The 11,735-nt window shown below is 42.3% G+C and overlaps 3 protein-coding genes and 1 pseudogene across 4 annotated transcripts; 3 read left to right on the forward strand and 1 right to left on the reverse strand.

The window, feature by feature from the left end:
- Positions 1-4,259: 4,259 nt before the first annotated feature.
- LOC125290360 lies at positions 4,260-4,572 on the reverse strand (annotated as a pseudogene).
- Positions 4,573-4,803: 231 nt separating this feature from the next.
- LOC125290358 (histone H3) lies at positions 4,804-11,137 on the forward strand. 2 transcript variants are annotated; one of them, XM_048237178.1, is made up of 2 exons: positions 4,804-4,825; positions 10,714-11,137. In XM_048237178.1, the coding sequence occupies exon 2, from the start codon at positions 10,716-10,718 to the stop codon at positions 11,124-11,126; it is 411 nt and encodes a 136-aa protein (XP_048093135.1). In that variant the 5' UTR covers positions 4,804-4,825; positions 10,714-10,715; the 3' UTR covers positions 11,127-11,137. The 2 variants fall into 2 exon arrangements, with proteins under 2 accessions (XP_048093135.1, XP_048093134.1); XM_048237177.1 differs by lacking the exon at positions 4,804-4,825 and adding an exon at positions 8,735-8,744.
- On the forward strand, positions 7,737-8,348 carry LOC125290357 (histone H1-like). Its single transcript, XM_048237175.1, has one exon. The coding sequence runs from the start codon at positions 7,737-7,739 to the stop codon at positions 8,346-8,348; it is 612 nt and encodes a 203-aa protein (XP_048093132.1).
- Positions 9,536-9,914, forward strand: LOC125290359 (histone H2A-like). Its single transcript, XM_048237179.1, has one exon. It carries the CDS (start codon positions 9,536-9,538, stop codon positions 9,911-9,913), a length of 378 nt encoding a protein of 125 aa, XP_048093136.1. The 3' UTR covers position 9,914.
- Positions 11,138-11,735: the final 598 nt, after the last annotated feature.

Genomic DNA, 11,735 nt, shown 5'->3' on the forward strand with positions numbered 1-11,735 from the left:
CCCTCTTGTGATGAAATAAAAACAGGCAGTTCTGCCTATGAAAAAACATTGTGGCATCAAACATATTTTGAATGTTAATTTAACATATAAAAAACATCAATGTTGTTTTAATGCTGTCATTATTAATTGATTGTAAATAAATCGGTGTTTATGTATTGTTTGTGTCTAAAACAGGACCCATGCCCGTAACACGCTGGCATTCTTGGCTTCCCATCCTGACCTTATCAAGATGGTGGACAGGTTCGCCCCTCAGAGAGATCAAGGCACTGTCAGGGACGTCATCAACAAATGCCAAAAAGTGGGTGCAAACCACTGGAGGACACCATTAACACATAGCATTTATCTATCATTGTCAAAAATTGGCCAACATCTCTACTTATTATCATTTAACCTCAGAGAATCCAGAAGGAAATGTCTTAGTAATGTGTCCTTTTGTCCACCCCCAGAAATATTCATTGAAGTGAACATCAAAGCTGAAAGAATGCAATAATGAATACTGGTCTACACACAAACCGTAACATTTTTAAAAATGTGCCTTAAGCAATACACCATCCCTACATAGTTGCTGATCCAAATTAAGAAGGACTTCTGGCATCAACAAAGGATCATCTAGACCAGCAGAAGCCCACCAGCAGCATTCCAGCAAGACCAAGCTCCTTCTCCCATTCCAGTCTGCTCTCATTCACTCTCAAGCAGCTCTACAGCCCCCAACCAGCTGCAGCATTCAAACATCTATTTTCACATAGGCCTAATTTGTATTTTGTTTCTTTTTCACATCTTTCAGTTTCCTTTTTCTGAAACAAGTTAAAAATAAAGGGGAACAAAGTGTATTTGTCTGTCTCATTTGGCTCAACATCGTTAATAATAAACTTTGCCACTGTTTTGCACATGTAGCGTGCATAGCAGTCTTACAAAACATTCTAACTAGACTAGAAACAACATATTGTGAGACAATTGAGAAAATAATTCCGCATCTATAAACCAATAACCGGAAGTGAGGTAAGAGAGGGCAAACAGGTCAAGTTCAATGAATGGTGTAATGAATCCTGACACAGACTCAGAGGTGATTATAAACAACGAGAATTTGTGAGCGGAGCTACAGTGGTGTGAAAGTGTTCACACCACTGTGAGTGTTTGCCCCTTCCTGATTTCTTATTTGTTTGCATGTTTGTCACACTTAAATGTTTCAGAGCAAACCAATTTAAATATTAGTCAAAGATAACACAAGTAAACACAAAATGCAGTTTTTAAATGAAGGTAGTTATTATTAGAGGAAATCACCATGGCCCTGTGTGAAAAAGTGATTGCCCCAAAACCTAATAACTGGTTGGGCCACCCTTAGCAGCAACAATTGCAATCAAACGTTTGCGATAACTTGCACTGAGTCTTTTACAGTGCTGTGGAGGAATTTTGGGCCCAATCTTTGCAGAATTGTTGTAATTCAGCCACAGTGGAGGGTTTGAGCATGAACTGCCTTTTTAAGTTCTTGCCACAGCATCTCAATACGATTCAGGTCAGGACTTTGACTAGGCCACTTCAAAGTCTTAATTTTGTTTTTCATCAGCCATTAAGAGACCAACAAAGCAGTGCGAAGGAAAGCCAGAGTTGACAAGCGTGCTCAGGAATGAACAGGCATGTATCCATAAGGGAAGGGGATGCATTGACCAGATATTTGCACTGCAGAATATTATAGCGCAATGCCCAGAATGGCAGAGGCAATTATACATCTAATTTGGTCGACTTTGAAAAGGCATTCGATAGCATACACCGTGAAGGCCTCTGGAACATCTTAAGGATGTATGGAATCCCACACCACAGCACATAGTCGACCTCATCAAGAGTCAGACAAGGATGTGTGATGTCAGCACTGATCTTTAACATCGTTATAGACTGGGTGATGCGTCTCACAACAGAAGAAAAAGGAAGAGGCATAACATGGACCCTCTTCTCAATGTTAGAAGACCTGGATTTTGTTGACGATTTAGCTCTAGTCTCACACGTCTCGGCTGCTTTGCACAGCAAGTTGGCCTGAAAATTAATCAGAGGAAATCGGAGGTGATGGCACTATAAACGTCTCAGATCCACCACCAATCCTTGTGTACGGAGAAGCTCTAACAACAACAAAGGAGTTCACCTACCTTGGCAGTACTGTAAGATTTGATGGGGGTGCACACAATGACATAAAAAACAGAATCAATAAAGCCAGGAATGCGTTCAGAATGTTGAACAACATATGGAAGTCACAGCAATATAGAACAAAGACAAAACTGAGGATATATCAGAGTTGTGTGCTATCCTCCCTCCTGTATTGAGCAGAATGCTGGAGGATGACAACAAGCGACCTGTGTCAACTGTCAGTCTTCGACCCAAAAAGTCTACGCAAAAGTTCTACACAAAAAGTCTTTGGCCCAATAAGATATCCAACGAAGATCTACTGACTAGATGCCAACAAGACAGCATGGATAGTATTATAACAAAGAGGCGCTGGAACTGGATTGGACATGTTCTGAGAAGAGAGCAGGACAGCATCCCAAGAATAGCCCTCCGCTGGACACCTGAAGGAAGAAGAAAGAGAAGACCACCCAAGAACACCTGGCGGCGCACGGTAGAAGAGGAAATTAAATCTATGAGCCTGGCATGGGAAGGTGTCCAGAAAACAGCCCAGAACCAACCAGAGTGGAGAACCTTTGTTGCTGCCCTACTTGGCAGGAGGCAAAACAGGCAGTAAGTAAGTAAGTTTCTGTTATACGTTTTTTTTCTAGACTTTAAATTTGTCTATGTTCTCTGACCTGTAAAATATTTCAGTGCTATGGTAACTTCAACAATCTATTACACCAACTGGCTGGGAAGTGCAACAGTTGTGGAGTCGGCATTCATAGCCTATCTCTGCGAAACCTACATCTCCAAACTCAAAAACAGTAGACTAACAGTCAATACAACTGGACTATCAGAGCAGCACAAAATACTCAAAGCCATGCTGAATGTTCTTTTCGCTCTTAAACTTTTCATCACTTTTGATGCCTCTGCCTAGCCACTAAATATATTAGAATTAGTTCTGTATTTTAAATAACATTTCGAGCAGGCACATAGCCTACGTTCAATGTTGCAATATTATCAGAAGGCCCTATGTGCAATTTGCTTTTTAGTAGGATCTTACAAGAACATTTCAAAATGAATGGAAAGACAGTGATGATGTTTTTCCAGGTAGTGTACAAGTGAAGGGATAGACGAAAAAGGCTTTTAGAAAAGTATTTTGTAGTATTTTGAAAATACAAAAACACAGTATTTTATTTTGATACATTTTTTGGCTGCTGTATTTTGTAGCTTATTTTTATATTTTTTTAAGGTGGGTATTTGATATTTTATTTGGAAATACATTTTGATGTATTTGTGCCCATCCCTGAGTGTGTTGTATACTGTAGAATCAACAAATTGTGTGGCCCTGAACATTGTGCTTTCCATTTGTTCACAGTACTGAATGTTCAATAGATTTTGACAGGTTCATATCTACAAAGAACAAGAATCAAAGGATAAGTTTGTGAGATGCAGGGTACAGTAGCCTTCTATAAAAATAGGGGTACAAGGAGGAAGAACAAAAAATGCAAAGAGCAAAGCAAAGTAGTAATATCTGATCTATTTGTTTTGAGATTACAAATGTACCTCTCCCTGAAAACTATGTTTTGAACAATGTGTTTTCTATTTTTTGGTGTAGGCCTATTGCTTACTGACCGCTTGATACTATCATTTTGTTCTCTTATGATTTTTACAAAGAGTCAGATGTTTTGTAAATAGTGCTTGAAGATGAGGTTTTCTGTTTAATGTTTTAACAAAACAAAGCAAGGTTTCAGAAATCGTGTTTTAGCTATTGAGAAAAACTGTAAATTCCTTCTGGATAAAAAGTACCTCTATTTAAGTATAAGTATATACTCTTTTGATTCCGTGAGGGAAATTTGGTCTCTGCATTTATACCAATCCGTGAATTAGTGAAACACACTCAGCACACACTAATCCCGACCCAGTGAGCTGCCTGCTACAACAGCGGCGCTCGGGGAGCAGTGAGGGGTTAGGTGCCTTGATCAAGGGCCCCTTCTTAGTCGGGGTTCGAAACTGCAACCCTCCGGTTACAAGTCCGAAGAGCGGCTGCCCCAAGCTTATAGCTTTCGTGATTCAAATTACCCTATAGGAACACAAGCTTTTATGAGGAAGTGGATGGCTCTTAAAAGAGCCTTTGCGTAGAAGTCGAGGGAGAGATCTGATCTTTAACCACCAAAACCGTACAGCGTACGACCCTGACGCTTCAGAGCATAGACGACGTCCATGGCGGTCACGGTCTTTCTCTTGGCATGCTCTGTGTAGGTGACGGCATCGCGAATCACGTTCTCCAGGAAAACCTTCAGCACACCACGGGTCTCCTCGTAGATGAGACCAGAGATACGCTTCACACCACCACGGCGGGCAAGACGCCTGATTGCAGGCTTGGTGATCCCCTGGATGTTATCACGAAGAACTTTGCGGTGACGCTTTGCGCCTCCCTTTCCAAGACCTTTTGCCTCCTTTGCCTCTGCCAGACATCTTTCAGACCTCTTGCGACGGAGTCTTGTACGACTATGAAACAGCAATCTATCGCAACTCGTACTAGCTTCCACAGGGAGGACCTCGTTGAAAACTACTAAGCACTGCCCCTTCATTCGCTCTCCTTTTTATGAATGGAGTCTGCGCGGGCGAATATACGTCACCGAGACACGCCCACCACTTCTGAGTTTCACAAAGTAACCAAGAAGAAAAGTAGGACCGACATTGATACTTTGGACAGCTGTTGTTTTTTGTTTTGTTTATCACAATTCAACACAGGACAGGCACACTTAACCCTTGTGTGTGTGTAATGTTTTTTTTTTCTGACTGATACTGTATGCCCTTAACTTGATAATGACAAAATGAATAAATAATTCAGTAGACATGCCAACATACCCCTACACATTTACATCCTTAACAAGATGTTTGACCCAAAGACACAATGAGACACACAGATGTAAAGAAAGACACAACAATACACACACACACACGCTACAATTGTATAACGGACAGCTAAACATAACAATAAATGAGATTCGGTTAATCCAAAGCATACTTTACATTTCATGTTGTTGAAATAAAGTAGCCTAGACCTTGCCTGAAACTTGACTCTGACTGTCAATGATTGGAGTGGATGTGTGGAGTGGAGTCATTTTTATTGTTTTCAGAGTAGCTCTAAAAAGTACTGTCTAAAAGTGAGGGAAGATGACAAGTCAGGGAAGTTGGGGACATTCTTTGGGCGGTGCTGGTTCAGATGGACCGTCCCTTGCACTTCAAAGTAACCAACCCTGTTACTGTTACAAATACAAGTTATTTGAACATTTATATATCTATGGCCTAACACTGCATTTTCACCAATACTGTCTGACAATTTGCCTGAAATGCTTAACCCTGCCTTTGTGTTAGTTTTAATGTTTAGGCCTACTAGTTTTGTGTTCCCTGTTCAAAAATCACTGCCGCACTATAACTTGTTAAACATCCATAGTAACACGTATTTTATCATCTAATGTTCAATTTCAATTTATTGTGCTTATAGAGCGCCAAAACATTACACATGTATCATGGCGCTTTACAGAATGTAGGCAATCAGAGAAAAAGGAAAGAAAGGAAGAAAAGAAAAGAAAGAGAGAGGCCCATGGGTAACAGGGGGGAAAAACTCCCTAGAATTGGAGATGCATATAGGAAGAAACCTCGAGCAGATCCACGACTCAAGGGCCTGACCCATCTGCCTAGGGTCAATACAGGACAGTAAGGTCTGTATACATGACAAATGCATATGATAGTCAGTGTTGGGAAGAATACTTTTAAAATGTAATTAGTTAAAGAATACATGGCCTAAAATGTAATTTGTAACATATTCCGTTACATTACTCCATCTAAGTGTGCTGTGACCTTTATAAACTTGTATTCTATTTAATATGAACAGTTTTGTACTTTTTGCTACCATTTGCTATGTATGGCCTGCAGGCCTCACTGACCTGAGCTCATACAAGTCAGAAAGGGAAAGATTAATTGGAGAAAGGTTCCAGTGGGCGCTGGCATAGAAGCAAAGAGGGTGTGTTTGTGTGTGCTTTTTAATGTACTGAAGCACATATACAGTCCATCTGATCAATAAGTATGTGCCTGGACTCCATTTTATACACTGACCATTTTCTCAGCCATTCATTTCTAATGGCCGGTCATTTTTGACCAGAAATACACATGGGTGTTCTAAAGTTAACACTCAAATTGTTATAAAAAAAATAGCAAAATTTGTGTTTTGTATTCAGATGTGTTAACCTGTGTTAACAAAGTCAAGGAGCCTCATGGTTGTCAGAATAAGTTACAGTTTTTTCTGAATGCTTAAACACCACCGTGATTCTTATAGCACAATTTCTAAAACTATTAATACTTATAGCAAAACCACTCACTGAGTTCACAAAACTAAAAGCACAAACACTGCTTTGCACTCAGTTGGCAATTTTGTAACACGCACTTTGCACATCTGTAGGCACAATCCACTGCACAGCTCATTTTGCGGAACTGTAAACACAACTCACTGCTTTACACTCAATTTTCAAATGATCAACACACTCCTAGCAAATCTATACACATGCATGGCTATTATTTACACTATTTTGCCAACTCTCTGGCACACTTTCTCATGTGAAAGCTGTTTTAGATAATTAGTTCACTTTGCAATCAGCCTAAGCACTATAAATAAGGCACATGTAATTTACAATGGGTACAATGGAGGGAGCAGGAAGAGTGAGAAGAGTAAGAATTAGAGGAGAATGAAGAATACGACGTGGAGGTGAAGAAGTAGGAGGAAGAAGAGGACGGCAACGAAAGAGTTACTTTGGGTCCAGGAGAGATGGTACAAGATGTTATCTAAACCCGATGAATATATTGCCTACTCTTAATAAACAGGCAAAACGCAACTGTATAATGTGCTCCCCAGAACAGGGCATATTAGCAGTCCAAAGAATAGTCTAAGCCAGTGTGTTAGAAACATATAGGCTATTCTATTGTAATTCAGTCTTGGTCATATGTCTGCATAAGCAAAATTAACTAATATTGTCACATCACGTATGTTTCCCATAAATTGGTCCTATAATATTTAGACCTATGTGGTATGTACAGTATGCGTGTGTTTCGTGTTTGTGGATTGTGTTTCGCAGTGTCCATAAAGCTCCCGATTGGAAAGTACACATTCGCAAAAAACACATTGTAACACGTAAAATCAGTGATAAAGACTCATGTCTTGGTCTCAGGCACTTCTTTGTCGACGTATTGCGCGGTTTTACTATTATTATGTGCATGATTTCCTCACAAAACTTAGACTGACTGCAACCTCTCCACCTAGAGGTCCGACGTTCTCAGTTTGTTTCAAAAGTGATAAAGGGCGATCAAAGCCCCCATATATTCTTTTTGACGTGCAGGCTGTGCTCTTTACAACAGACATCGTCTTGTTGGTAAATGTCGTGTCGTTACTCATATTTCTTACAAAGAAGTGTGTGAAGAAAACACAAGTGATCTCTTCGCCACAGAAAGGCCGGGACAGCTCTCACTCTGCTGAGTCTAAATGGTTCTCATGTTAATTTTAAGTCCTGCCCACCGGCTTTAGCAGTCATTAACTCTCTCAGATCCCTTGAGTAGTCTGTGCGTGAAACCTAAAAGATACAATGGCAGAAACAGCTCCAGCCCCCGCTGCGGCCCCAGCAAAGGCCCCCAAGAAGAAGGCGCCCCGACCCAAGAAAACTGGCCCAAGTGTGGGCGAGCTCGTCGTCAAGGCCATCTCTGCTTCCAAAGAGAAGAAAGGAGTCTCTCTGGCTGCGCTGAAGAAAGCCCTGGCGGCTGGTGGGTACGATGTGGAGAAGAACAACGCTCGTGTCAAACTGGCAATCAAGAGTTTGGTCACCAAGGGAACTCTGGTCCAGACTAAAGGGACCGGCGCGTCCGGCTCGTTCAAGCTGAACAAGAAACAGGCAGTGGAAAAGAAGCCGGTAAAGAAGGCAGCTCCTAAAGCCAAAAAGCCTGCAGCGAAGAAACCTGCCGCGGCAAAGAAGCCCAAGAAGGCAGCAGCCAAGAAGCCCGCGGTCGCCAAAAAGTCTCCGAAGAAAGCAGCCAAGAAGCCCGCCACGCCGAAAAAGGCAACGAAGAGCCCGAAGAAAGCCAAGAAGCCCGCTGCCCCCAAGAAGGCAGCGAAGAGCCCTAAGAAAGCAAAGGCAGCGAAACCCAAGGCGGCTAAGCCTAAAGCTGCCAAACCCAAAAAGGCTGCACCCAAGAAGAAGTAAATGTTTGCGCATTCTGTCTTTTTCACCATTTGTACAAACGGCTCTTTTAAGAGCCACCCAAAGGCTCTCTGAATGCTTTTATTCCGTTAGTGCCTGCTGGTAGGCAGAACGAATTCTGTTTGCGAATACACAATCATACTCAGCTCCTGCATTTGTTCACCATAGCTCACAAAACCCCTACTGCGTCATGGAGCAAATGAATGAGTGTAGAAGCTATCCGACAGGGATATATATAAACCAAAGCGAGTGATATCAAGTAGCCCAGTGTGTAGGCAATTCACTAATGTACTAGTTATCTCAACTTACCCCAGCCTGGGTGGCCCATCTAACCCCGCAACCACAATTTTGAAAGAAAATGCTTCTCACAACAAGCCACGGTAACATTTATGATTTTGTGTAGCCCTCAGCATAGATTATGAGGGCACCCATTGAGGGGTAATGCATCTGAATGTTCTATTCACGTTTTCTCTAAATAACCCTAACTCCAGACATGAATGGAATCCACTTGGAGAGCAAAACGAATATTTTACACGTTTTTTTTTTTTTACCACATTTGTCATGTGCTGTACCTTTCCACAGATTGTAAGGAATGATTCCCTCTTCCGTAAAATGCTGCCACATTATACGATGTGTTTACGGTTTCCTAGAAAAAGGAGTGGCTCATCTTACCCCTATGCCTAATGGGTTGTGTATGCAATTTTAAAATACATATTAGGTAATGTATTACGGTAACACAACATACCTTCTATCTAATGCAACAGGTGCATCCAAACATGAAACAGAGTATCCAAAACCTTGCAATACAACAATTTCAGCTTGTTACTTTGGAATAGCCAGTACCAGTGCCAAATGTGTATCTCAGGAAGCCTCGTTGGTTTACTGGGTATTAAGTTGAACCTCTGGAAACTTCGCTGTAACTTTACCTAGGATATTACTTCTCTACTATGCCATGCGTTAACTTTATTTGTGATTGAGCTGCTGGGCTAAAAGGAAGGTGGAAGTGTTATGCGCGCCAAATAGATTTCAAAGTGATGTCACGCAATGAACTACACGTTGATTGGCTCTCACCATTTTGTTCTCATCCACTGAGGCATGGAGTAGCACCGCGCTGGTGTGGCATAATAAGACATGCCTTTCCACCATTCAGCATTTGAGTTTTCAGACGAACTCTCAACATCTACTGAAAAATGAGCGGTAGAGGCAAAACCGGCGGCAAGGCCAGAGCAAAGGCCAAGACTCGTTCTTCCAGGGCTGGACTTCAGTTCCCCGTGGGCCGTGTGCATAGGCTGCTGCGTAAAGGCAACTATGCTCAGCGTGTCGGCGCTGGTGCACCGGTCTACTTGGCTGCTGTGCTCGAGTACCTGACTGCTGAGATCCTGGAGTTGGCCGGCAACGCTGCCCGTGACAACAAGAAGACTCGTATTATTCCCCGCCATTTGCAGCTGGCTGTGCGTAACGACGAGGAGTTGAACAAACTACTCGGCGGAGTGACCATCGCTCAGGGTGGTGTGCTGCCTAACATCCAGGCTGTGCTGCTGCCCAAGAAGACTGAGAAGTCCAAGTAAACCTGCTCCCCCTAAGTTTCAGAAACAAAGGCTCTTTTAAGAGCCACCCAAATACCCATAAAAAAAATAATAATTCCAAGCTACCTTCGCCGTTAACGTGTTTTCTGTAACGTCGAAAATATTTATTCACCCAGATAAAAAATGAGTAAAGACGTTCATTTTCCTGTCAATACTTGACCACTTACCCCAATAAAATGTCGGACACTAAGTAACTGATAAGACAAGTTAGTCCGGTTGAAGAATGTAAACTGTTCTCCTTTCATTTATCATTCCGGACTCCTAGTTAATCATGAAAGGCTGCGAGATATTCCTGGGCCCTTATAGTTCAAGGTGATTGCAGGTGAAACGCTGTCTTGTAACGTATTCCCTCAATGATATATAAAAAGTAAGGCACATCAATGGTAGTTTGGGTTCATAAACAAGCAGTTATTTTAGGCTTTAACGTAGCAAATACAAGCTACCTTAGTTCATATTTGTGTTTGGACTTGACGACTAACAGGTTAATTGATTGATGTGATTGTTTCTATAACAGGCTATATGCACTGACCGATGGAATGTTTCAGTATATGTCTTTTATTTGTCATTTAAATTTAAGAGGTTTTATGAATAGTCAATCAACACAATGATATAGGCCATTACGAGGGTGGGCTTTGTATTTTGAATTTCAGGCGGCACTCGGATGACCAATCAGCGGAGACCAACAACCTGACGTAGACAGGGGGGGCAGGCTGAGACCGTATGCCTTATATACCCAAGTTCTGCCGTTGTGTTCATACTGTTCAATTCCGAAGAATACGGAGCAATGGCCAGAACAAAGCAAACTGCCCGCAAATCTACCGGAGGCAAGGCTCCGAGGAAGCAGCTCGCCACCAAGGCTGCGCGTAAAAGCGCCCCTGCCACCGGTGGCGTGAAGAAGCCTCACCGTTACAGGCCTGGCACCGTGGCTCTGAGAGAAATCCGTCGTTATCAGAAATCCACTGAGCTGCTGATCCGCAAGCTGCCCTTCCAGCGTCTGGTCAGGGAAATCGCTCAGGATTTCAAGACAGATCTGCGCTTTCAGAGCTCTGCTGTCATGGCTCTTCAGGAGGCTAGCGAGGCTTACCTCGTCGGTCTGTTCGAGGACACAAACCTGTGCGCCATCCACGCCAAGAGAGTCACGATCATGCCCAAAGACATCCAGCTGGCTCGTCGTATCCGTGGGGAGCGTGCTTAAGTGATTTCGAAGTCAAGAACTAAAAATTCAAAGGCTCTTTTAAGAGCCACCCAAACCTAGAAAAAAAGCTGGTTTCCACATGTCTTGGTTAAATTGGTTCTTGATTGTTAAGGCTAAACAATTCTATTATTTACATGGTTCGGTATTTTCTAATGAGTAGCTGTCGCGTATTGATCGCTAAATGTAATGCCAACACGTGCAAGAGAGCTCAATATTAGCATGTTAAACATAATCTACACTCTCGGAAGATTCCTCACACATAATGTAGTCATGTCCCTTTTACACGAATAAAAGTTTTGGACTTCTGCCCAGAGAGAGACAGGGCTCCTCTACGACGGGGCCACAAACTCGACATACTGACATTAAACGCAAAATTTCGGGAATGAAGTTGAAATGTCAGGTCGACTTTATTTATTCTTGACATTCAACACCAGTTAGTATAGTAGGCTACAGCAAATACACAAATGAGACCAGACCAGCACAACACACAACACAGCTGCAGGGTTCATAGCTTTTAGTTAACTTGTCCTATTCGCCCCTGTGTATAATGGTCGGTCTTAATGTTCCAGCGAATGAGCACAACTATCCTGGCCTGGTCAATGTTTCTCC

The sequence above is a fragment of the Alosa alosa genome, unplaced genomic scaffold (assembly GCF_017589495.1).
Source record: "Alosa alosa isolate M-15738 ecotype Scorff River unplaced genomic scaffold, AALO_Geno_1.1 AALO_1.0_unplaced_434, whole genome shotgun sequence".
Lineage (NCBI taxonomy): Eukaryota > Metazoa > Chordata > Actinopteri > Clupeiformes > Clupeidae > Alosa > Alosa alosa.

Bases quoted from the DNA above. Each gene is read 5' to 3' on its own strand.
- LOC125290357 (XM_048237175.1), top strand. From the start codon at position 7,737: ATGGCAGAAACAGCTCCAGCCCCCGCTGCGGCCCCAGCAAAGGCCCCC.
- LOC125290359 (XM_048237179.1), top strand. From the start codon at position 9,536: ATGAGCGGTAGAGGCAAAACCGGCGGCAAGGCCAGAGCAAAGGCCAAG.